The sequence below is a fragment of the Dryas octopetala genome, chromosome 1 (assembly GCF_963921425.1).
Source record: "Dryas octopetala chromosome 1, drDryOcto1.1, whole genome shotgun sequence".
Lineage (NCBI taxonomy): Eukaryota > Viridiplantae > Streptophyta > Magnoliopsida > Rosales > Rosaceae > Dryas > Dryas octopetala.
Window position 1 is genome coordinate 1,799,277 of NC_141366.1, and position 23,023 is coordinate 1,822,299.

Consider the following 23,023-nt stretch of genomic DNA (forward strand, 5'->3'; position numbering starts at 1 on the left):
CATCCTCCACTTCCCGTTGTTCTTTTTCACCATGACCACGTTGGCGAGCCAGTCGGGGTAGTTAACCTCCCGGATGAACCCGTTGTTTTGCAACTTGGTTACCTCTTCAGCCATGGCGGCGTATCGGACCGGATCGTATGACCTCCTCTTCTGACGGACCGGTTTGCATCCCGGGTCAGTGTTCAGCCTGTGGGTGATCACGTCAGACGATATGCCTGGCATGTCATCGTAAGACCAGGCGAACACTTCCGCGTTGGCACGGAGGAAGTCAATTATGGCGGAGCGCTGCTCGGGGCTGATCTGAGTCCCCACTCGGACGAGCCGATCCGGTGTCTCGGCCGAGATCGGCACTTCTTCCCAGGCCTCGGCGGGAAGGGGCCGAGATTCTGGGTTCGGCTCGGAAGTGAAATCGAACGTCTCCGCCCTCGGCCACCTGCCCGAATCAGCGATGGAGTCGAGTTCCTGTGAGTCCGGTAGCTGACCCTTCTGCTTGATCGAAGCGGCGTAGCATGACCGAGCCGAGCACTGGTCCCCCTGAATGACGATGCAGTCGTCGCCCACCGGACATTTGATGAGGAGGTTGGCGTAATGGACGATGCAGTCAAGGTCGACCAGAGCCGGTCTGCCCAGAATGATGTTGTAGGCTGACGGCCGCTTGACGACAATGAAGTACGTCATGCAGGTCTTCTTGATCGGCCCCTTCCCGAGCGAAAGGGGAAGGTAGATGTGTCCGAGGGGCTGAACCACTTCTCCCCCGAACCCGACCAAGGCAGGTGTATCGGTCTCCAGCTTATCCTCGCCGATGCCCATCTGCGCGAACGCAGAGTGGTAGAGGATGTTGACTGAGCTCCCTCCGTCGACGAAGGAGCGCGCGATGGTTGTCCCGGCGACCTCAGCCACTATGACGACCGGATCATAGTGGGGGAAGATGATCTCGTTTGCCTCGTTTGGCTCAAAGGTGACCGGTGCCCAGTCCTTCCGCTGTCTTTTGGAAGTGCTGGGCTGACCTGCCTGGATCGACAAGGACTCGTGAGCTTGAGCCGCCTGTCTGACATACTCCTTCTGGGATCGGTTCGAGCTCCCCACGAAGGTTGGTCCCCCGCCGATTGATCCGATGGCAGCATCCTGGACCTCGATGGTGTTGGTGGGCTTCTTCGGCGCGGCCTTGGGTACCCTAGGCCCACCGGCCAGGAATTGATTGATCTTACCCGCCCGGGCAAGAGTCTCAATCCCGTCGCGGAGGGCGTAGCAATCACCCGTGACGTGGCCGTGATTGGAATGGTACTTGCAGAAGACGCCCTCCTTGATTTTGTCTGGGGGTGGTCCCTTGATCTCCCTTGCGACTGGGAGTTGGTCCTTGATCTTGGAGTAGATTGTCTCCAGACCGGCGTTGAGGGGAGTGTACTCCGTGTACTGGACAAACTTGGGTCCCTTGCCTAGGAGTTGGCGTGGCTCCTCGGTCCTGGTTTTCTTGGATTGGACCTGGGGTTTGGGAGTTGCAACCTCTCCCTCCTTCCTCTTGGCCGAGGTCGGCCTGGGATTCAGGGCCTCCACCTGAGCATCCCACTCCTCAGCTCGCGCCCACTTAGTGGCTTCGGCAGAAAGCTCATCGTAGGTGGAGGGAGGGTTCCTCATCAAGTGGGAGCGGAGTCCCCCGGCGTGCAGGCCTTGCATGAGGGCATTCTTAGCTGATCTATCGTCGCAATCGTCGCACTTCGTATATTCGATGTTGAAGCGGATCAGATAGGCCTTGAGGCTCTCCCCCTCCTGCTGCTTGATGAGCGACATATCGTTCAAGTTGTAGAGTCGTTCGGATACAACCCGATATCTCGCCAGAAAGGCCCTCCGGAGGTCGGAGAAGGAGTCGATGGAGTTCGGTTGGAGGGTTCGGAACCAACCCCGAGCCGAGCCCTTCAAGGTCGAAGGGAAGATTCTGCACTTCGTGGCTTCAGATGCCTGGCGGGCCTCCATGGCGTATCTGAAGCTGTCAAGATGGTCGTAGGGATCCTTGGTCCCGTCATACTGATCCATCTTGGGGGGCTTGGTGTCGCGGGAGACCTCAGCATCCATGATTCTGCTGGTGTACGGGAGGGGAAGTTCCTCCCCGTGGTCGGCTCTACCGGTATACCCCCTGGAGACCTCGACGTGTCCGAGCCGATCGTGGACGCTTCGGATCTGGTCCTGGACCAAAGTCCGAACAAGATTTTCCACATTGGGCGGGGTCGGCTCGGCCGCATTTTCCCCTGAGCACTCGGCCTGGTTGCCGAGTCTCTCACTCACCGGCTGACGAGTGAGCCTCTCGCTTGCCGGTTGTCGATCTGACATGATCATGGTGGACCCCAGCCGGTCGCTCACTGATCGCCTCCCCGAGTAAGTTCCTGATGGGGAAGGATCCTGACTGGCGATAGGGCCGAGTCTATTCCGAATCGGGCCCCTGGTTTCGGCCGAACCGGCAGGACTGTTGGCCCCCAACCTTGATTGGGCCGGGGGTCGTCGATTTGTATTCGGGTCGGCACGGTCTCCGCCCGAATTCCTGGGGGCACGTTTCCCGAAAGCCGCCTGTTTTTGCTGAAGAAGACGGTGGGCGTTCAGGCATTCGGCCTGTTCGGCCGGGGGCATGTCCTCGAAGCCCGGGAAGACGTGATCCGAGTCCTGCCGATCGGTCTGGTCGTTCGGCTCGGCAGGAGTGCTTTGCCGAGAAGGAGATGGTGAAAGGACCTCCTCCTCGGTTCGGGTCCGGTGTGATCGGAAGCCCGATCGTCCACTATTCTCGAGTTGAGCACGGTGGCGTGCAAGTTCCCCGGCCAGCTCGGCCTGTTTTGCGAGCAGCTCATTATTCTGCTTCAGGAGTGCATTCTCAGCGGCCAGATGTCGCTGACTCTCCTTAAGGAGTTTGTGAGCGGCTCGGATTTTGGAGGGACCTTTGGACTTTGGCGTCCTGGGGAGTTGTGCTCCCCTCGTTTTCTCAGGTGTCTCAGGCTGATGTTGTTCATCATTCTGAGACGCTCCTGAAGAAGAACTGGTGTCCCGAAATATGGTAGTCATGATGACTTGCGTGGAGGAAGAGCTTAGCGTTTGCGGTGATGAACACAACGGCTGAAGTCAGCTTCCCACAGACGGCGCCAATCTGTTGATGCAAATTCTCGTAAGGTAGATGCAACAACTTAGATATGCTGATCTGGCTGATCAAGTGCTTCGCTGGATGATGAAGTGGATGCTGGTTGAGATCTTCCTGTAGATAAAAACAAGATCAAAGGAGATGGACCGGTGTGGTACCAGCCAAACACACTCCGATGAAGAAATCAGTGGTGGTGTTTGATGGTGGATGAGGAAGAACAAAGGAAGAACTTGGGAGAATGGGAAGAACAAGGCAAATGTTCTGGGTTATTCTCAGCAAGTTGGGTAGGCTCTTCTTTGGATGGAAATGCAAAGTGTTTAGCGTGTGTATTGATAGATTGCTAGATGCTTCATTTTGTGCATATGTGGTGCCTTATATAGGCAAAGGAAAACTTAATGAATAAGTTACCTGCATGTGAATGAATGGTTGCCAGAGACCCACGCACCTGGTCAGACCTAGTTGCATGCTCAGCTGCTTGCTTCCTCAGCATTGAATGCTGCATTAAATGCAAGGTTGGAAGGTCCAGGCAAACTGTCCAGCAGTCATGAATGCAAGCCTGATATTCTGTCTGTCAGAAGATTGTGTCAGGTGCATTCAAGTGTGGCGGTTCGTCCCATCGTGATCTTCCTGGGAATGGCGGCGGAGAGCCGAGCCGAGCCGATACGAACACATGTTTTCATGTGAAGACACGAAGTCCATGTGTGGTCGGATCGGGCATGGGATTCCAGGCCGAGCCGGTCCCATAAACTGGGGGTCTTTCCGAGCTCTAACTGGTCGACGCCAGAACCCGAAAAGAGGCCATCTCCTGTGCCGAGCCGAGCCGGACCGGGATGATCGTGGGAAGATGGACACTCGATCCCATGGAAGATCATCGGTTCGGCTCGGACCGAACATGGAGGGCCGGCGTGGAGATCCGGTCTGAGCTGGCAGAGGCGATGACGAGTGGTGATGATGTGGGGGTCAAAGTTTTGACCACTGAGAGTCAACTCCGAAGTGGATGTTGACCAGCCACGTGTCGAGCTGTGATTAGCTGTTCGGATTGATGTGGATTTTCCCACAAACAAATAGTTTTATTTATTTATGGTTTTTTGCTACATAGATAATCACCATTTCATAATATATACTACTGATCACCGATGAAGAAGAAAGCAAGAAAAGCATTGAAATGCAGAGAAACCAAGAGAGAATGAATTTTGATTAATGAGAAAGAATACAGAAAATGAACTGAGCACGCAGCTCTTATACAACCAGAATCAGTTTTTGCTAACTAACTAGACAAACCAGACTCTAACAAAGTATACACGTGTCCTAAAAGTATTGATTCATCATTTTACTGATTTATCAACAAAGAGCCAATAATATGCTGACAGCTAGACACTCAACATCCCCCCTCAACCTACCAAGCCTGAGGTTGCAGCAATGTTGAAGATGCAAAGGACTATGCAGACCTTTAGTAAGAATGTCAGCAGTATTCTCAAGTGTGGAAACATATTCCAAATCCAAATCTTTGCATTGAACTCTTTCCCTTACATAATGAAAATCAGTATCTAGATGCTTGATCCGAGAATGAAACACAGGATTTGTACTTAATGCAATGGTAGAAACATTATCACATCGAATGAGAGGAGGACAAGGGAGGACCATCTGCAAATCTTTAAGAACATTCCTCAACCAAGACACATCAGAAACAGTATTTGCCAAGGCTCTATACTCAGCTTCTGTAGAGCTTCTTGCCACAGCACCTTGTTTCTTAGACTGCCAAGATACAGGATTTCCAGCTAAATAGACAATATAGCCTGTGGTCGACCTCCTATCATTAATATCACCTCCCCAATCTGAATCACTATAAGCAGTCAATGTCATAGGACCAGATTGATAGTGAAGACCATGAGACAAGGTGCCCTGAACATATCTCAAGATTTTCTTGACTGCATCATAATGAGTCTCAGTAGGATGAGCCATAAACTGACAGACAGTGTTTGTGGCATATGCAATATCAGGCCTAGTGAAGGTCAGATATTGCAATGCACCAACCAAACTTCTGTACAAAGTAGGATCAGACAAAGGATCTCCTTCATGTTTGGCTAATTGTAAATGAGGTTTGCAGGGAGACTGACAAGGTTTACAATGAGCCATACCTGCTTTAACAAGCAAATCTTTAGCATATTTCTGTTGACACACAAAAATACCACCATCAGCCTTATATTTAATTTCCAACCCAAGAAAATAAGTCAACCTGCCCAGATCCTTCATATCAAAGGCCAAACTTAACTCATCAATCACTTGTTGAATTTCTGTAGAATGGGAGCCAGTGATGATTATATCATCAACATATAAAAGTAACAAAACCACACCAGTAGAAGTGGACTTAACAAACAAGCTAGGATCGGAATGAGAAAACTGAAAACCAAGAGAGGGAAGAAAACCTGTGAACTTCTCATTCCAAGCTTGAGGAGCTTGTTTCAAACCATATAAAGACTTTTGAAGAAGACAAACATGATCTGGATAAGTAGGATCCTCAAAACCCTGAGGCTGCTTCATATAAACCTCTTCTTTTAAATCACCATGAAGAAATGCATTCTTGACATCTAGCTGTTTCAATTCCCACTTGAACTGGGCTGCAAGAGCTAAGACCAACCTTACTGTGGAGTGCCTTACTACAGGACTAAATGTTTCATCAAAATCCAAACCCTGCTCTTGACTGAAACCTTGAGCCACTAATCTAGCCTTATACCTTGACAGAGTACCATCTGGATTTTTCTTTAATCTATAAACCTATTTACAACCTACAATGTTTCTGTTTTGAGGTCTGGGAACAAGAGTCCATGTACCTTGCACATGTAAGGCATCAATCTCCTCTTTCATAGCTTGTCTCCACTCTTCTTGAACCATAGCAGCTCGAAAAGTTTTAGGTTCTGTCAATGGCTGAATGTCTGAGACACATGTTAAACCAGAAAAGAATGCAAATTCTTCAAAACTTTTACTTTCCATAACTGCACTAAAACAATGGAATTCACTGAAATCCTTCCTTTGAACTACCTCAGCCTTGGACCTGGTACGCATACCATGCTCATTTGTGCCATTCAACTGAGCAGTAATTGATAATGGGACACTTGGATGAGCCTCAGAAGAGGATGCAGGGACAGACAACTCCATTGGGTCTGTTCTTGGAGAAGTAGCAGAAGATGTATCAGAATTTGCAACAGACACCAAAGGATTTGCTAAGACATGAGCAGAAGGAGAAGAGCTACTAGAAACGATTGGAGACTGAGGAACAGGAATGGGAAGAATACAATGACCAGGACTGAGGAACAGGAATGGGAAGAATACAATGACCAGGACTAGTAGAAACTGAAGGAGAAGAGCTACTAGAAACAATTGGAGACTGAGAAACAGGAATGGGAAGAATACAATGACCAGGACTAGTAGAAACTGAAGGAGAAGAGCTACTAGAAACAATTGGAGACTGAGAAACAGGAATGGGAAGAATACAATGACCAGGACTAGTAGAAACTGAAGGAAGAGAAGATTGAATAATTGAAACTGATGATGTAGAGAAAGGAAACACAGTTTCATCATGAATAACATGCCGTGTTAAAAGTAATCGACCAGTGGCAATATGAAAACAAATAACCCCTTTATATCCTAAAGCATACCCTAAAAACACACACTCATCACTCTTGGGTTGCAATTTATTGACATTGTATGGTTTAAGAAAAGGATAGCAGGCTGAACCAAAAATTTTGAAATGTTTGATATCTGGAATGTGATGAAATAATTTTTCATAGGGAGACATCATTTGAAGAGTTTTACAAGGCATCCTATTGATAAGCAAGGCTGCATGAGAACAAGCATGATACCAAAATTGATTTGGGAGTTTTGCAGCATGAAGCAAAGTAATGGCAGTTTCAACAAGATGCCTATTTTTCCTCTCAGCAATGCCATTTTGCTGAGGAGTATAGGGACATGAAATGTAATGGAGAATCCCTTTAGAATCTAAAAAGGAGGTGAAAGCTTTGCTAGTAAACTCACCACCACCATCAGACTGAAAAATTTTGATTTGAGCATCAAATTGAGTTGCAAGAAAAGCAGTAAATTTGACAAAGATAGAGAAGACATCTGATTTATTTATCATAGGATAGAGCCATACAAAACGAGTGCATTCATCTACAAACAGGACATAATACCTATATCCTTCCATAGAGACATTAGGTGAAGGCCCCCAAACATCACTATGAATTTTGTGAAAAGGAAGCTTTGACTGACTGACATGAGAAGAAAAAGGTAACCTAGACATTTTTCCACCTAAACAGGACTTACACAAATGAGGCTGAGTATCTGAAAGAAAAGAAATATGAGAATTGGACAACATCTTATTAACTATCTCATTAGTTGCATGACCTAACCTATGATGCCACACTGATGTTTTAACTAGCTGACCAAGAAAAGCCACAGATGAAGGGATTGATGAAGAAATTGAGATATGTTGAATCTTCTTTGGAATAGGATACAAGCCTCTGCTACTCTTTCCTCTGAACAGCTCCTGTAGAGTTTCCTTGTCCTGCAACCAAACCTCATTTTCATCAAAAGAAACAGTGCAATGATTATCCCTACAAAGCTTATGAACAGACAAAAGATCTACTGCTAATTTAGGCACATGTAAAATATTGTTAAGACAAAGTGAAGGAGATAGAGAGGCTGAACCAATATGTTTCACACTCAAACCTTCACCACTGCCAACAGTGATTGTCTCACCAGTCTCAAAAGGCTCAGCACTTGTCAAATGTTGAAGGTCTGCAGTCATGTGATGTGTGGCTCCAGTATCAGCAAGCCAAACATCCTCTGAAGCAAAACCAACATTAGCTTGAGCAGTGAGAGCATTCAAACTCTGAGGTGGAGCAGCTCCTTGATATGCATAATTGGATCGGTGATAGCAATCAAGTGCAACATGACCTTTCCTGCCACAAATTTGACATTCCACAACAGAAGAAGCAAGATTCTGTGAAGTTCTTTCCCTATCAAAACAATTGACAGCAGTATGCCCTCTCCTTGAGCATATTTGACACTCTGGGACCTGCCTTCCTCTATTCCAGCCATTGTTCCAAGTATTATGCTGCCTACCACCATTTCCATTCCATCCTCTACCACTGCCAGTGTTGAATCTTCCAGCATTAGAACCCCAGCTCCAATTTTTACCATTTCTGCCTCCATTGGTGTTCCAGTGACCACCAGTACCATTCCATTTACCACCATTGTTATAGCCACCATTAGTATAGTCCCTACCACCAGAATGACCATTATATCCACCATCTCCATTAAAACCTCCTGCAGGCATATTAGAACCATAACCTCTGCCACCAAACTGACCATGATATCCACCATCTCCATTAAAATTCCCTGCAGACATACTAGAACCACTACTACCACTGTAGACATTCCTTGGTGCATTGCCATTGGTCAGACTAGAAGTAGAACCACAAGTAGAAGCATAATTGCCATGATTTCCACTGGGTGTGGGAAGCTTAGCTACCATTGCTGCCATTGACTGATTAGAAACCAAGGAAAGAGTAAACTTTTTATTGATATCTTGTTCAGCAGCAAGAAGCTGGGATCGAAACTCCTTCATAGACATAGGTCCTTGATGACCTCTCAAAACAGCCTTGACAGAATCAAACTCATCAGGTAGACCATTCAAAGCAACCACATAGACATCATCATCACTAACATGCACACCAACAGCAGATAATTGAGCGCGAGCATGTTTAATTCTCATTAGAAACTTCTCAATAGTATCAGCTCCTTTTTGCAAGGTCTGAAAGTCAGTCTTAAGTTGCATGATAGTTGCTCTAGAATCAGTATTGTATCTTTCTTTTATGTTCATCCAAGCTTCATGTGCAGAAGAACACCCCAAAATATATTCCATGGTGTCCTCATGAACAGAGGCTAACAACAAGCTAGTTAAAGCTTTATCAGTTTGATCCCACTCAATGAAAGCCCTACTAACCTCTGATGTACTTATCCCATCTTCAGTAAGAATAAATTCTGGAGGACAAACCACTGATCCATCAAGAAAACCAAATAAACCATGACCCCCTAACACCGTTTTTACTTGAAAACTCCACTTAAGATAATTCGAGTCATTCAACTTCAATGTCAAAAAAGGAAACAACCCATGAACTCTACTTGCAATCGACATAATCAACACTTCTAAGAACGCTTAATCAACTTCAATACTTCCAAGAATGTCAAGAAACTTCAAGAAATTCCAACAAATCACAACAAATTCCCAGACTCACAAATTCACAAACCCTCAAATTCACAAACTCCCACAAATTCACAAACCCACAAATGCACAAACTCACAAATTCACAGACTCCACAAATTCACAAACCAAAAACGATCTCAAGACCATATATCAAGAAACTTCCAAACGAACAGTCAACTTCACCATCGCTAAACAGAGACAACCTTTAGAAATATGATTAACCAAAGAACTTACTTCCTTTAATTTCACTTCTCATCACACGCTCCATCGTACGCCTCATCGCAATTCGCAGCAGTCGCAAAGAAAAGAAAAGAAATAGAAAGAGTCAGGATGAAACCTGCTCTGATACCATGATCACCGATGAAGAAGAAAGCAAGAAAAGCATTGAAATGCAGAGAAACCAAGAGAGAATGAATTTTGATTAATGAGAAAGAATACAGAAAATGAACTGAGCACGCAGCTCTTATACAACCAGAATCAGTTTTTGCTAACTAACTAGACAAACCAGACTCTAACAAAGTATACACGTGTCCTAAAAGTATTGATTCATCATTTTACTGATTTATCAACAAAGAGCCAATAATATGCTGACAGCTAGACACTCAACAACTACAAGAATTAAACTATATAGGTAAAGACAAACAAGAGTACTCTGAGACATATGCATGCAGTAGTAATTGAGCCATGTTGATATATCCTTATTGATGATGCAATAGTATTCTAGATTGGTCCACTCGTCTGGTCCCAATTAAAGCTTGAAATGGAGGAATCACATGTTGTTGAACATGGCTATGAAGGCCAAAGTTGAGAGTGATGCAACAAATGGTATGTACATCTTCTGGTACACCTTTATGCCACTGCTTTTGTAATTCGCTGTCGAAATTCTTTCTGCATATAAATGTGCATTTCCAAATTAAAACACCCAAATCATATTTCATCTTATGGATAAAAAATGAAACCCATATGTGCATCCATCAATGTTGTTCAAATCTTAAATAGGTAGTACCTGAAGAGTTGCTGGCACATCCATCAATAATGGTTTGATTGAGGAGTGCAACAGAGGCTTTGTTGCCAAACGAGAAGTCTCTTTTGACAAGGTGGATGCATTCAAGCACATCCAAGGCGTGTTGTGCGCACCCTGTCGTTGCATTGCAAAATTTTCCCACCTCATCTCTACCCACCACGTCCACTATTCCTTTGTCTGTCACCTTCCACTTGTCCGCGCAAACAGGTCCCTGTAATCATAATTAAACACTCATCTCACTCTCATTTCATAATTACTAGATTAATTATTAATCAAACCTTAATTTGCACACCTATCAATCCCCGCCAACATAACCTTACTATGTTATGATGTTAAAGTGTGATCTAATACTATATATTAAAACAAGAAATTATTTAATAAATGATGCAGATTAACAGTTTAACAACATAACATGTCAAATTCTATGAAAGGAAAACTGAAATTTATGTATATACATATGTGTCCTTACTTTTTTCAAAAAGCAGAAGAAAGCACTTCTCCAAGCCCAGATTGGACTCAGATTTACATTTGCTGTGGGGTATGTTCTATCTGAAAACCAAACATAACGAAATAAAAATGATTAAGCAGTCTGTATATATAAACTATATTTTATAAATAACTCAACTGGACTTTTTAATTTTCTTTTCCAGGTCATATATATATTCGAAGAAGGAAGAAATAGATGAGGAATTAAACACACTCTCAGCTCTGGCATGCGCATGTTGAACTGTTGAAGTAGAAGGAAAACCCCCAAAGAGAAGCAAATCAGTCCAACTCTTCCACCAAATGTCTTGTAATCTTCCATATCCCTTAATTAAGAGAATTGCAACAACGTGTCTCTAATGGAAAATCTTTGCAATCTTGAAGCATTTATAAGCTTTAAAAGGGGTTGATTTATGCAGGCATTAGAATTGGAGAAAAAGACCTCATAGACAAAGAGCCAAAACATAATCATGTGAATATCGTCATATCATGTCGCTTTCAGTATATGCCCAAGTATATGTAGCAGCATTGATCTAACCAAGGTTAACAAAACAGAGTGTGTGTCAATTTTCATCGGACAAAATGAGACAACTAGCTAGCTAGTTTTGGAACTTACGTCCGAGATTGATAAACACAATAGAATTAATATTCCTTCCCGTTCTCTTCTTTCATATTTCTCGTCCTAATCCTTTTTGTTTCTGGTGACATATATGCATACAAAAGAGTGCATTGGCTATTTGGCTCTACTCCAACGCACCCCATATGTTGTGGGAATTAACTAGAAAGTTTAATTGAATTTGAATGGAGAAACATTTGGTACAAATTATGAAAATATTTAGATTCTCTGCTTATTATAACTTCAAGAATGTGCGAGCAAAACAAAAAAATGAATCATAACACTTTGTGGGCATTGCGGAGGCAACATTCGATCACATGGCTAGAAAATATCACATAAATTCAAATTCATTATTAAATTGTGTTGTACCTTTACTCTGATCAAGCATCCCCTATCACAAACAAACCCTCCAAAATGAATACAATTATGATCTTGTTGTCATTTTGTAATAGTATTAGTATCTCTCACAAATTAAGCATTAAGAGGGAAATCATAGACAGACTGAAATGAACTAAAGTTTAAGAACATTTGATGGAAGCCAACGCTTTAACTACGAAACCGAAGAGCAGAAATGGGGTTGAGAAAAATGGGCTATGGTCACTATCCAGAACAAAGACTTGGGATGGTGGCCACCTATTGATCATTGCATCTTGTTGGTGAGGCTTGAGAAGATGATCATGCATGGTCTTCATGTACACTCTCGGCACGCAATCTGCTGCAGCAGCTTCAGCATTCCCTCCTCCTGTTCCTTTGAATCGAGCACCTTGTAATGCCATAACAGGTCCTGGCCGCAGCAGCATTGATGCTAAAGTTGAGTCCTGATCATCATTTAAACTTGTCCAATAATGTTACATTGTTCAATCCTTAGAGAAAGAGAAATGCTCAAGGGGATATGCCGAAATCAAGAGGTCTAATTATTTAATTGCGTCTTCCTAAGAAAATGTATGTATTAGAGTTATGTTAAGTACAGTCGTCTATGCGTGCGTAGATGATTATGATTCATTGATATCATAGAATCTAAACTAATTAACAATTGTTGGTCATTCATGCATGCGTGGTACTATATATTATATGGTGTTTCTTACCTCTTTAGGGCTCATGTGGTACATCATTTGGTGTCGAAAACTCTCCTTTATTATGACGCTGGTTGGAGGCTGGTCAGGTCCCAATCCATATATGAACTTGTTTACAGCTTCAAATCCGGATAAGTCAGGTTCTCCCTACTCCATGATACATGAAAACAACAATTAATTAATTTAGTAATATCAATCTATATGAAAGGGCTACAAATTTACTTATAAAGAAAATTCATTGAATTAATTCAGCAATCCAACTCTTTTCTCAACTTTCTCGGATGAAGAGGGATCAGGAGGTACCCATTCTTAAATTCCATGTTGAGTTCTTTTTTTTGGGTCAAAGATATTCATTCAAGAAGGCCCAACCAAGAGCCAACAGTAAACAAGAAGCCCATATAGGGACGGCCCAATAATCAACGGGACAACCCCCATTCCATAAATATAGGGAAAAAGTTTGATAGTGTTTTATTTTATTTTGTTTTTATATAGTAGCATCTTCCTTGAATCCTTGAATTAATGGTTTCTATAAATGCTCTTAATCAACTTAATTAAGCAAGAAAACTATATATGGATTCAGCATTCCTCTGTAATTAATTAGTGGGGCACAAGTTTGATATGGTACCAAATGTCAATGCAGTAGCTTCTACGCCAAATCCATATGGTGCTACTGAAAAATCCATCGTCAAATCTTAGGCAAAAATAACATTCACCGTACCCAAAACCTAGAATTAAGTTATTAAGCTGAGTCATACATCTCTTCATTATAGATTATTGTTTTATGGCATTTTTATCTACCCATTTCCTTATCATGTTTTAATATCAAAGAGAAAGTAGAGAGAGAAAGAGGTGGGAAGATTAATGACCAAGATTAAAAGCATGGTAGGGAAATGAGTAGAGAAACCTGATCCTATGACATTACTACTCCACACCACATATGAACTGAAAACAATTTTTTTTGTTTTGTAATTAAAAAGATTAAGATTATAATAAGAAAAAAAAAGAAGTAATTTAGGAAATCTTGCATCTTTAAAATCTTGATCTGTCGAAAAGCCATGCTTTAACATGGTTGCAGCAACATATATGGCCATATGTATTTTGTGAGGAAACCTCTGTATAGCATCCGTCGGGCTCATACCACCTGCACTATGTCTCAAGAGTATTACCTGCGTACCAAATATTAATCCCACATAAACCCAAATAATTAAATATACATATACTCGATCATTTGTAATATATATTTGATATATTATATTGTCAAACTATTAATATGAACCACATTTTATCTGATTAATAATTTTGATCAACAATATGACAACATACATAACATATCAAATATGGTTTAGTAAAAAAAAAGTATATGTCTGTGTATAAATGAGCAGAGATATAGAGTAGGCAGTAAGGAGCACGCAAACCCACCTTTTGATTGGGAGGCAATTTGGACAAGAAGTTGATGAGAGGGTTGTTATAGTCTTGGAATGTGAGGATTGTATTGGGATCAGACTGATCGATACCAGCAGCTTTGAGGTCGAGGCATGTGACTGTGTAGCCTGAGGCTTCCATGAGACACCGGATCTTGTACCAGCACCAAGCTCCATGCCCCATCCCATGGATTAGAACCAAGTGATGTTGATGATGATACTCAGGGTTTGCTAGTATTTTATCACTACTTTTTGCATTCATTTCTTTTGCAGCACTACTTCTTCTAGCTAATACAATCAGCTTCAATTGCAGCTATGGCTAATTTTCCTCCTCCCAGCTCTCTCAACCCTCACTAGTCACTACCTCAAATTTTCAGTTCTCTTGTGTATGTGTGTGTATATCTATATATATCATGTGATTTATATTAAGTTTATGTTTACTTACGTACGAACTCCAACTAATAACTAATTAAACTAGGTAGGTTGCGTTTCCTAGGTAGCTATAAAACAAAAATCCTCAATTTGAGACACAATCACACAGGCCATATGGATAATGTTCTTGTAATTGTTTCATCACTCAATCACATGTACCTACTAGGACTTGACACGTATGTAGTACTTGTGTACATTCCAACAAAAAAGATAAGGCATTCGAAATGTTTTTTAAGAGGGCTGTTTTATTTTCTTAATTTAACTTACTAATCAATATTCATGGGATAAGTTAAGTAAGAGAAACTCAATCTCTTACGGTGTGTTTGGATAAAGTAATTCTAGTTTTCATAAAAATTTATAAATGATGGAATTTAAAACTTTATCATTAAATTTTCATCAATTGCATTTTCTATTGTTTGGATATATGTATATAAAATTTAGAAAATAACAAAAATTATAAATTTCCTTGTTTGGGTAACGGATGTTATTTAAAAATTTAAATAGTGCAGTGGTAAAAAAAAAATTAAATAATTGTAGGAGCTAGAGTTCCCAGTCTTAGGGATGCTTCACGGCTAATATTGATTGATATGAGCTTGTTTCATGCCATGCATTATAGCTGGAAAAGTCCTTATGAGCTTGTTTCATGCCATTATATCATTTTTACACACACACACACATATATATATATATACACTCATAGACCCATGTCGTAACATATATATATACCCATATTGATTAATATGGGTAGGTATATATACTCACACACATATTGATTAATATGTTCACAGACCGTGAACATACCCATGTCATAGCATATATATATATATATATTAATCTATGTGTCTTAGGGATGCGTCACGGCTAATATTGATTGATATGAGCTTGTTTCATGCCATTATAGCTGGAAAAGTTGTTAAACCCATGTCGTAACACATACACACACATATATATATACACACTCACATACCCATGTCGTAACATATATATATCCATATTGATTAATATGGGTGGGTATATATACTCACACACATATTGATTAATATGTTCACAGACCGTGAACATACACATGTCATAGCATATATATATGTTCAGAGACCCATGTTGATATATATATATATATATCAATATGGGTCTGTGAATATATATATATATATAGAACCAAGGAACTTAAAGAAATTTTCCAGAGATTTTTTTGAAACATTCAAGAATTTTCACAACATGAGTTTGTGAATATATATATATTTATATATGTTCACCGACCTTCGTAAGTCGTGATCAGATTGTGGGCTAACATATATATATATAATTGTTCTTCTACCTATAAATTTTATTTGCAATCCTTCGTAGACCCATGTTTCAATTCAACCAAAAAAAATTCATAAATTAACCATCAAATCATATTATAAATCAGAGAGAAAGAACACATGAGTATTTGTAGTAAAATAAAATTAACATACATGAGAAAGAAAACAAACTAGCAAATCTCTTTAGTATAGCACCATGGTGACTGATCTAGTTGGGTTTTTGTCGTTCTACTTCTATTTTTGTAGGGACTGGGCTGCTTTGAGATGTAAAGAAGCACCTAGGTACCTACGTTTGTTTTTTGGGTGGGATGGAAAAGGAAGTCCCGCTTGTTTTTATGAGTAATTTCGTTTTTTTAGAATTTCCAAATTTATTCCCACTTGGAAAAGAGAATTCCTGCTTGCATAAGAATTGTAAAATGACGCCTATTTTGTTAGAATTTAAATTTAGGATTTTAGCTCTGTAAATTCTACAAATATTTCCCTCGTAATTTGTGAATTTCCTTATAATTTGGCCAAACACGGAACTTTCAATTTTCCACGCATGAAATACTGATTTTTTTTTAAATTCCAAATTATTTTTTCTGCATCCAAACACACTGTTAGAGAAGTAAAAGTAAATTAAGCAAACTTGATCAGTTCGGTATTCCATTAGTAATGGGTAATGGCCATCTTCCTCCTGATAAAGGGGTCAGTGGCAATGGTCTCCAAGTAACAACCAACTAGGATCCCTTGTAAATTATCGATAATATATGGTCCTATTCTTTAGAGTCGACGTTAATAAGTAAACGATAGGGAGGGGGAGTAAACATCAATATGGACCAAAAAATTTAAAAAAAATCTTTTTGGACACTCATATCTTTATGTGTTTGCTTAAAAAAAATTTGGGCGGTGATGTCATGTAGAAGAAAAATCAAGATAGGGATATGATATGTCTATGTCAACTAGAAAATTAAAAATTAAAATTAAAAATTTGTTTGCCAAAAAGAATTAAAAATTAAAATTAAAAGGACAGCAGATAATTATACGCCAGGACCGCCAGGTGCCCAATTATGCACAAAGCTCACATGCTTTTTCTGCCAGCCTCTTGAAACTTGGTCAATTGAAAGAGTGATGAGAGGACATCTATCGTGCTTTTATTTTGTTGTCAAATACAATTTCTTAAATAAAATTAACGAAAAAGAGTTTTATTGACTTTGTTCAATTCTATTCTATATTTGTATATTTATATTCCTCATCTCGGCTCCATATGAAAACTGAGACGAGATCGACCAAAAAAGTTGTCTCTTTGCTTTCAAATTTTGAACTTTCTGGAGCCTAATAAAACCAAATATCCCAATTTTTCCAATTTCCAGACACCCACCTTTCTTTCTCTCTCTTTCTGTTTCAGGCTTTCAGCCATCAGTACCTCAGCCCTCAGGTGGGTGGGTGGGGGTTGTAGTGCTCTATGCGTTTTTAACCACTGGGATCTCTCTCTCTCTCTGCAGCCTGCAAGAACAAAACTCAAAGGCTCTTCTGTAAGCTCTCTCTCTCTCTCTCTCCTTACAATTTTCCATTTGGGTATTTGATGTTGTTTCGAAAGATGACTGCTTTCTGTGATTCCATTTGTTTGGTGATTTGGGTATGACTGGATGATGCATATATGTTAGCTTAATTTGCAGCTCTTCATTATTTCTCTTACTCATACACTCATAATCAAACAATACATTTCTTGCCCATTTCTGATTTGGATTGCAAATTCTACTTTTTAGAAACAAGAATTAAATGGCTGAACATAAAAAATAAACTTTTTTTTTTTGGGGTAAATTAGTTTATTTATTTATTTATAATTGAGTAATTATTATATATATGAATGTAATAATGAGTGACTCCATCCATCGAGTCTACACCAAATTTAATCGTTGGAATGGAAGGTGTGGGATGTGGGGCCATAAGCTGGAGGTCTCCTTTCCAAATTCCGACAGATATTTACACTCCTTTCCGACACATAATTTTTTTCTTTATTCCTTTTTTTTTTTTAAATAAATGTTTTTAAGGATTCTGAAATCCTCTCCGCTTTTTTTGCGCGTGCATTCACGCTCTATCTAGAATGTGGGCTTGTCTAAGCTTGGAAAATTTGGCCCACTTTCCAGTTCTTAGGCCCAACTGAACTTGGACTCTCTGGCCCACTGGAGTCCAGCGTTTGTTGTCACTGTTGTTGTTTACATAATTTTTTTTTAGTGTCATTATTATTGCTAGTCGTCTGTGCAATGTATATACTATTACCATAATCTTTTTCTTCAGCTTTGTTCTCTTTCACGTTCACACTTACTTTCATCTTGGTTACTATAATGATAATTTGTATAAGTCATTGAAAATTAAATTATATATTTAGGGAGGTGATATTCTAACTCCATTTTTCTACACCTACAAATTAATTTTAATATTATTATATCTTTTTATTTCTTTAATTTCCAAAACTATCCTTTATCCTTTTAATTTTCTATACCCATTTTAGCTCCACCTACATGTTTCAGTTTTCTACCTCATGTTATCACTCCTCAGTTCGGAAGAATATTTTTCTTGCTTTGTTGTTTGGTCTTTGAATCAATTAAAGCAAAACCCTTTATTGATGATGAAGAAGACGAAGAAGAAACCCTTTCATCTTTGTGCTCATCTATTGAGATTAAAATTGCAATAATAACAATTTTAGAAGAAACCTTTCTCTTCCGGTCCCATGATCATAAAACCATGTGCCAAAGATCGATGTTGTATTTGTAATAAGAACATGAAGGACTCTTTGTTCTTAATTCTTTTGGTGCAAAAACAAAGGGTCTCTGATAACTACTAGATCCATTTCATCAATTCGTTTAAAACTTCAAATAAAAGATTTTTTTTGCTGGATTTTAAATGATATTGTGGGCCTTAAAAATATGGGTTGTATGTGAGAATGAAGCTCTCCCTAACCTTGAGATTTGGTTTCATCTTTTCCATCATCATTCATGGTTATTCACTAATAAGGAGAACTATTAATTAATCCATGAGGTGCAGACAAATGAGGACTATGTTAGAAAGAGATTGAGAACATAAAATAACATAGAAGATGAAGCTAATTAAAGAATCAATAATATTAAGGGTAGTTTTTGAATTTCAAGTAATAAAAAGAAATAAAAATATTAAAGTAAATAAGAGGAGTGCAAGTGTAGAAAAGGGGAGTGCCAATATCGCCTCCCTATATTTAAGGGCATTTATGCTAAGATTTGTTTTGGTGAAATGAGTAACTCTACTTGGATAATAAAATAATTGTTGGTCCACAATCCACACCCTAATCAATTAAAATTCAAACCAACCAAATTCAACAGAAAAACTAATTTGTTTGTGGCTTTGCACGCAGGTTATCATATCAAAAGTATCCACTCAGAGTTTCAAGCATATTAGCAAATGGCTACTTCATTGGTAAGAAATGAAACTCCAGCAAACAACTTTGGTAAAAGAATAAACACCTTTGGGTAATTTTGCAGGTTCTAATAAATGCCATGGTCTCATTGTCCAAATGAAATATAGTACAATTTTGTTCTGTAAGATTAAGAAGGAACTGCAGTTTGTCTTCTATTATGTTTGAGCCTTGCCAGTTACTCTAAAGGCTTAAGCTCATAAAGTATAGGTGCAAAATATCTATGTATATTTCAACACTTGGTCAGAGGACTTCTCTTTTCTTATTGGCTCCTGAACTTGATCAACCTTGGAACAACATTTATGTTTATGTGAAAATAAGTTTGGTTAGATTAAAGATGGGTGATAAGTAGGATAGTGGTACATGTCATTTTGGTGATTTTCGTTCTAACTGAAGAAATCTAGGCATCCATCCCAAAACCAATTGGTAATGAGAGGAGTAGCCCAAACCCTTATAAGTCACTAGCAAAACCCTCACATTTTCAATGTGAGATTTCTATCAACACGCCCCCGCACGTGTGGCGTCATTTAAGCCTAACACGTGGACAATTTATATTGGGTGACGTGGGAGCACGTGTGGCCGTTAGGCGCATCACATGGATAACCTGCTCTGATACCATGATAGAATTAGAGTATCCAACCCAAAACTAATTGGCAATGAGAGGAGTAGCCCAAACCCTTATAAGTCACTAGTAAGACCCTCACATCTTCAGTGTGAAATTTCTATCAACACTAACATGATATATGGAAACCCAATGGACTGATCAAATTTAGACCAGATATTCTAGCATTACTAAAGTTCAGTGTTCATTGAATAATTCACTCCTAAGGGTCTTTCTTCTTCCTGCATTATCTGATTTCTGCATCAAAACATCTAAATAACGGCTGGTCTTTCATGTGTCAGGCATAACATGTTTTGATTTTATGTCAGGTTCAGTCTGATAAGAATATGAAAAGGACAGAATCAAGAAAGTCTCATTCCTGGTGGTGGGAAAGTCATATCAGTCCCAAAAACTCTAAGTGGCTTGATGAGAATCTCGAAGGTGAGCAATTCAACACCTTTTTCAGTCTTATTTGTAAGTGTATTTATGGAAAAACTATCACATGCAACAAAGACACGGGAAAGAGATGGTCCAATGAGGTTTTTCTACCGACTCATCTTTATAAATATCTAGCCAGTGCTTCTCATAGAAAAGGAACAACATTATGCCTTGATTAAATAGCAATAATTCGCGCATAAGATTTTATTCAGCTTGGCATAATATATTATATTTTTTATTCAGTCAGGCTTGTTTTACTATATTTTTCTAATACTGTTGCACACTCATTTTTCGTCTTCTTGCCCGTTATGCACAAATATGAGTTAAAATGTTATTGTTGAGAAGAAACATCTTTTGTTATGTTCTTTAACGACATATGTTGGCTATAAAATGAGATGTGGGTTATTAATATTATTTCAGTAGCAGAGGTTTCTTGTTTCATATTCTATTATTGGAGCAAGGTTAGAATGGGTAAAGTTGACTGCGGTTGTATAATTTTAGCCACTTCTCCCCATCTAACGGTATAGGGGTTCTTCAACCCTAACTGCCCAACTGGTGGAGGATGTTGGTTTTCCAAATTATGCATGTTTAAATTTATAAAGAGTTGATTTTTTTTTTGGGTCAAAGTTGTGAAGAGTTGATTGCTGTAGTCAGTTTTTATAAAAATGCCTCCTATCAAGAAAATGACAAAAAGATGCTTAACTGCAGAGATGGACCGGAGCATCAAGCGGATGCTGAAGCTGATTGAAGAGGATGGAGATTCATTTGCAAAAAAGGCTGAAATGTATTATCAAAAGAGGCCTGAATTGATTACTCATGTTGAAGAATTTTATCGCTTGTACCGGTCTCTGGCTGAACGTTATGATCATGTGACAGGAGAGCTGCGGAAGAATCTGCCTTCAGATCTTCAATCACAGGCCTCATGCATGTCTGACATTGCTTTGGAACTGCCATCTGCATGGCCCTCTCCTGATCTCCAACCCCAAAGGCTAAGTCGTCGTAAATCTGGCCCCCGGGCTGCTGGCTTTGAATTCTTCCTTGGCTCTGGTGGAAGCACCGCGGATAACCATGGAGGGGACGAATCATCTACATTAACCGATTCCGAGCCAGAATCTGATGATTCTTCTGTCAACAATTATTCAGGAAATGGTGTTGGTGATCATGCGCAGCAGAGAAAGATAATTGAATTGGAAATTGAGCTTCGTGAACTGAAGGAGCAGCTCCGGCTGCAACGGGAAGAGATTGCCAGGGGGCCAAAAAATAACAATACCGATAAATTTATTTCAAAAATTGCAGAATATGAGCAAGAGCTGGCGATTGCAAATGAAAAAATACGAGACTCGGAAGGAGAGATTTCCATGTTGAACATTAAGCTCAAAAGTTATGAATCGTTGGAGCATAATAATGGCTCTGAGGCTGCACTTGAATCTGAACAGAAAGAGGTCAAAAGGCAAGAGGGTTTAGAAGCTGCAGAGGGTCAGAAAACGGTTGGCGGGTCAGAAGAAGTTCAAGACCCAGATAAAAAGATTGAGGCATTGGTGGGAGAGCTTAGAATCACAAAAGATAGGCTTCAGCAATCAAAGAAAGAGATTGCAAGTTTGAGACTTGAACTTGAGAGTAATAAAGCCTCAAGTTTGAGACAGGAAGTTGAGAGTAATAAAGGCTCTGAGCAAATCCAGTGGTTGCAGGATCAGCTTGAGTCCGCTAACAAGGATATTTCTATGTGGAAAATGAAGCTCAACACAGAGAAAAAACAGGTGTCCAAGCTGCAGGAACGAATTACAAGGTTAAAAACTAGTTTATCAGACCGGGATCATGAGATCATGGATTTGAAAATGGTGGTTTCTGATGCTGAGCAGAAGATTTTCCCAGAAAAGTCACAGGTTAAGGCTGAAATGTCCAGATTACAATTGGAACAGACACGTTTGAAGGAGCAGATTAGAGATTGGGAATCTCGGGGTCGTTATTTCGAGGAGGAAATCAGAAATATTAAGGCTGGAAAAACAGAAATGGAGGAGAGACTGAATGGTGAAATCAAGCAGCTAAAGGCAGACATCCTCGAGAGAAGCAATCACATTGAGAATTTAAACAAGACCCTTGATTATATGAAAACAGAAGGAAATGAGCTTAGTACCAAAGTCGTAACACTTAAAGCAGAGGTGAGTTCAAGAGATGACCAGATCAGCGAGTTGGACAAGAATTTGCGGCAGTTACACGTGGAACATGCGGAACTGCTTGCTGGGGCTGAAGGGGCGCGTAAAATGGTGGAGGAGCTGACAGCAAGAGGAAAGGAACTTGAGGAGGAGATCCAGAGGCAAAGAGTTGAGATCTTGGAAGGGGCAGAGGAAAAAAGAGAAGCTATAAGGCAGCTGTGTTTTTCACTTGAACATTATAGGAATGGATATAATATGCTTCGACAGGCATGCATGGGGCACAACAAGCGAGTTTCAGTTTTGGCATCCTGAGCCAAGTATTTGATGGTTGTATGATATGTAATTTTGAGTGCCTCTTTTGTGTATTTGGGTTGGGAATGCCCTGCCCATTGGCTATGGTTGTACTGCAGGCCATGCTCTCATGGTTGCATTGATGTGCGGTTTGTGTAGTGTATGCATATAGATGCAAGAGTGTCCCCATATCAGGGACAATTTTAGTCACTATTAGAATGCCCTTAAAAGTGGTGGTAGGGCAGAGATTTGTGTCATTTTGTATAGTTTGGTGTTTGGTGTTTGGTTTTCTTGGCTTCGAATGGCACAATTGGAGTTGTGTTTGCTTTACTTACCTTTTTGACACATATGAAGTACAATACATTTCATTTTGT

General features: G+C 40.2%; 4 protein-coding genes across 7 annotated transcripts; 1 reads left to right on the forward strand and 3 right to left on the reverse strand.

The window, feature by feature from the left end:
* Positions 1-7,493: 7,493 nt before the first annotated feature.
* Positions 7,494-9,846, reverse strand: LOC147296229 (uncharacterized). Its single transcript, XM_086228716.1, has 2 exons — positions 7,874-9,846; positions 7,494-7,679 (listed from the first exon to the last, which is right to left on the reverse strand). Exons 1-2 carry the CDS (start codon positions 9,312-9,314, stop codon positions 7,639-7,641), a joined length of 1,482 nt encoding a protein of 493 aa, XP_086084842.1. The 5' UTR covers positions 9,315-9,846; the 3' UTR covers positions 7,494-7,638.
* Positions 9,847-10,152: 306 nt separating this feature from the next.
* LOC147296230 (uncharacterized) lies at positions 10,153-11,212 on the reverse strand. Its single transcript, XM_086230054.1, has 4 exons — positions 11,127-11,212; positions 10,877-10,952; positions 10,390-10,618; positions 10,153-10,271 (listed from the first exon to the last, which is right to left on the reverse strand). Exons 1-4 carry the CDS (start codon positions 11,210-11,212, stop codon positions 10,153-10,155), a joined length of 510 nt encoding a protein of 169 aa, XP_086086180.1.
* Positions 11,213-11,830: 618 nt separating this feature from the next.
* On the reverse strand, positions 11,831-14,395 carry LOC147296231 (methylesterase 17-like). Of its 2 annotated transcripts, XM_086249378.1 has the most exons (4): positions 13,999-14,394; positions 13,605-13,745; positions 12,592-12,726; positions 11,831-12,324 (listed from the first exon to the last, which is right to left on the reverse strand). In XM_086249378.1, exons 1-4 carry the CDS (start codon positions 14,260-14,262, stop codon positions 12,025-12,027), a joined length of 840 nt encoding a protein of 279 aa, XP_086105504.1. In that variant the 5' UTR covers positions 14,263-14,394; the 3' UTR covers positions 11,831-12,024. The 2 variants fall into 2 exon arrangements, with proteins under 2 accessions (XP_086105504.1, XP_086105514.1); XM_086249388.1 differs by lacking the exon at positions 13,605-13,745 and having other exon boundaries at positions 13,999-14,395.
* Positions 14,396-16,851: 2,456 nt separating this feature from the next.
* Positions 16,852-23,017, forward strand: LOC147296232 (protein NETWORKED 4A-like). Of its 3 annotated transcripts, none has more exons than XM_086230138.1 (4): positions 16,852-17,250; positions 19,107-19,168; positions 20,097-20,208; positions 20,914-23,017. In XM_086230138.1, the coding sequence occupies exons 2-4, from the start codon at positions 19,154-19,156 to the stop codon at positions 22,668-22,670; spliced, it is 1,884 nt and encodes a 627-aa protein (XP_086086264.1). In that variant the 5' UTR covers positions 16,852-17,250; positions 19,107-19,153; the 3' UTR covers positions 22,671-23,017. The 3 variants fall into 3 exon arrangements, with proteins under 3 accessions (XP_086086264.1, XP_086086265.1, XP_086086266.1); XM_086230139.1 differs by having other exon boundaries at positions 20,103-20,208; XM_086230140.1 differs by lacking the exons at positions 16,852-17,250; positions 19,107-19,168 and adding an exon at positions 19,203-19,221 and having other exon boundaries at positions 20,103-20,208.
* Positions 23,018-23,023: the final 6 nt, after the last annotated feature.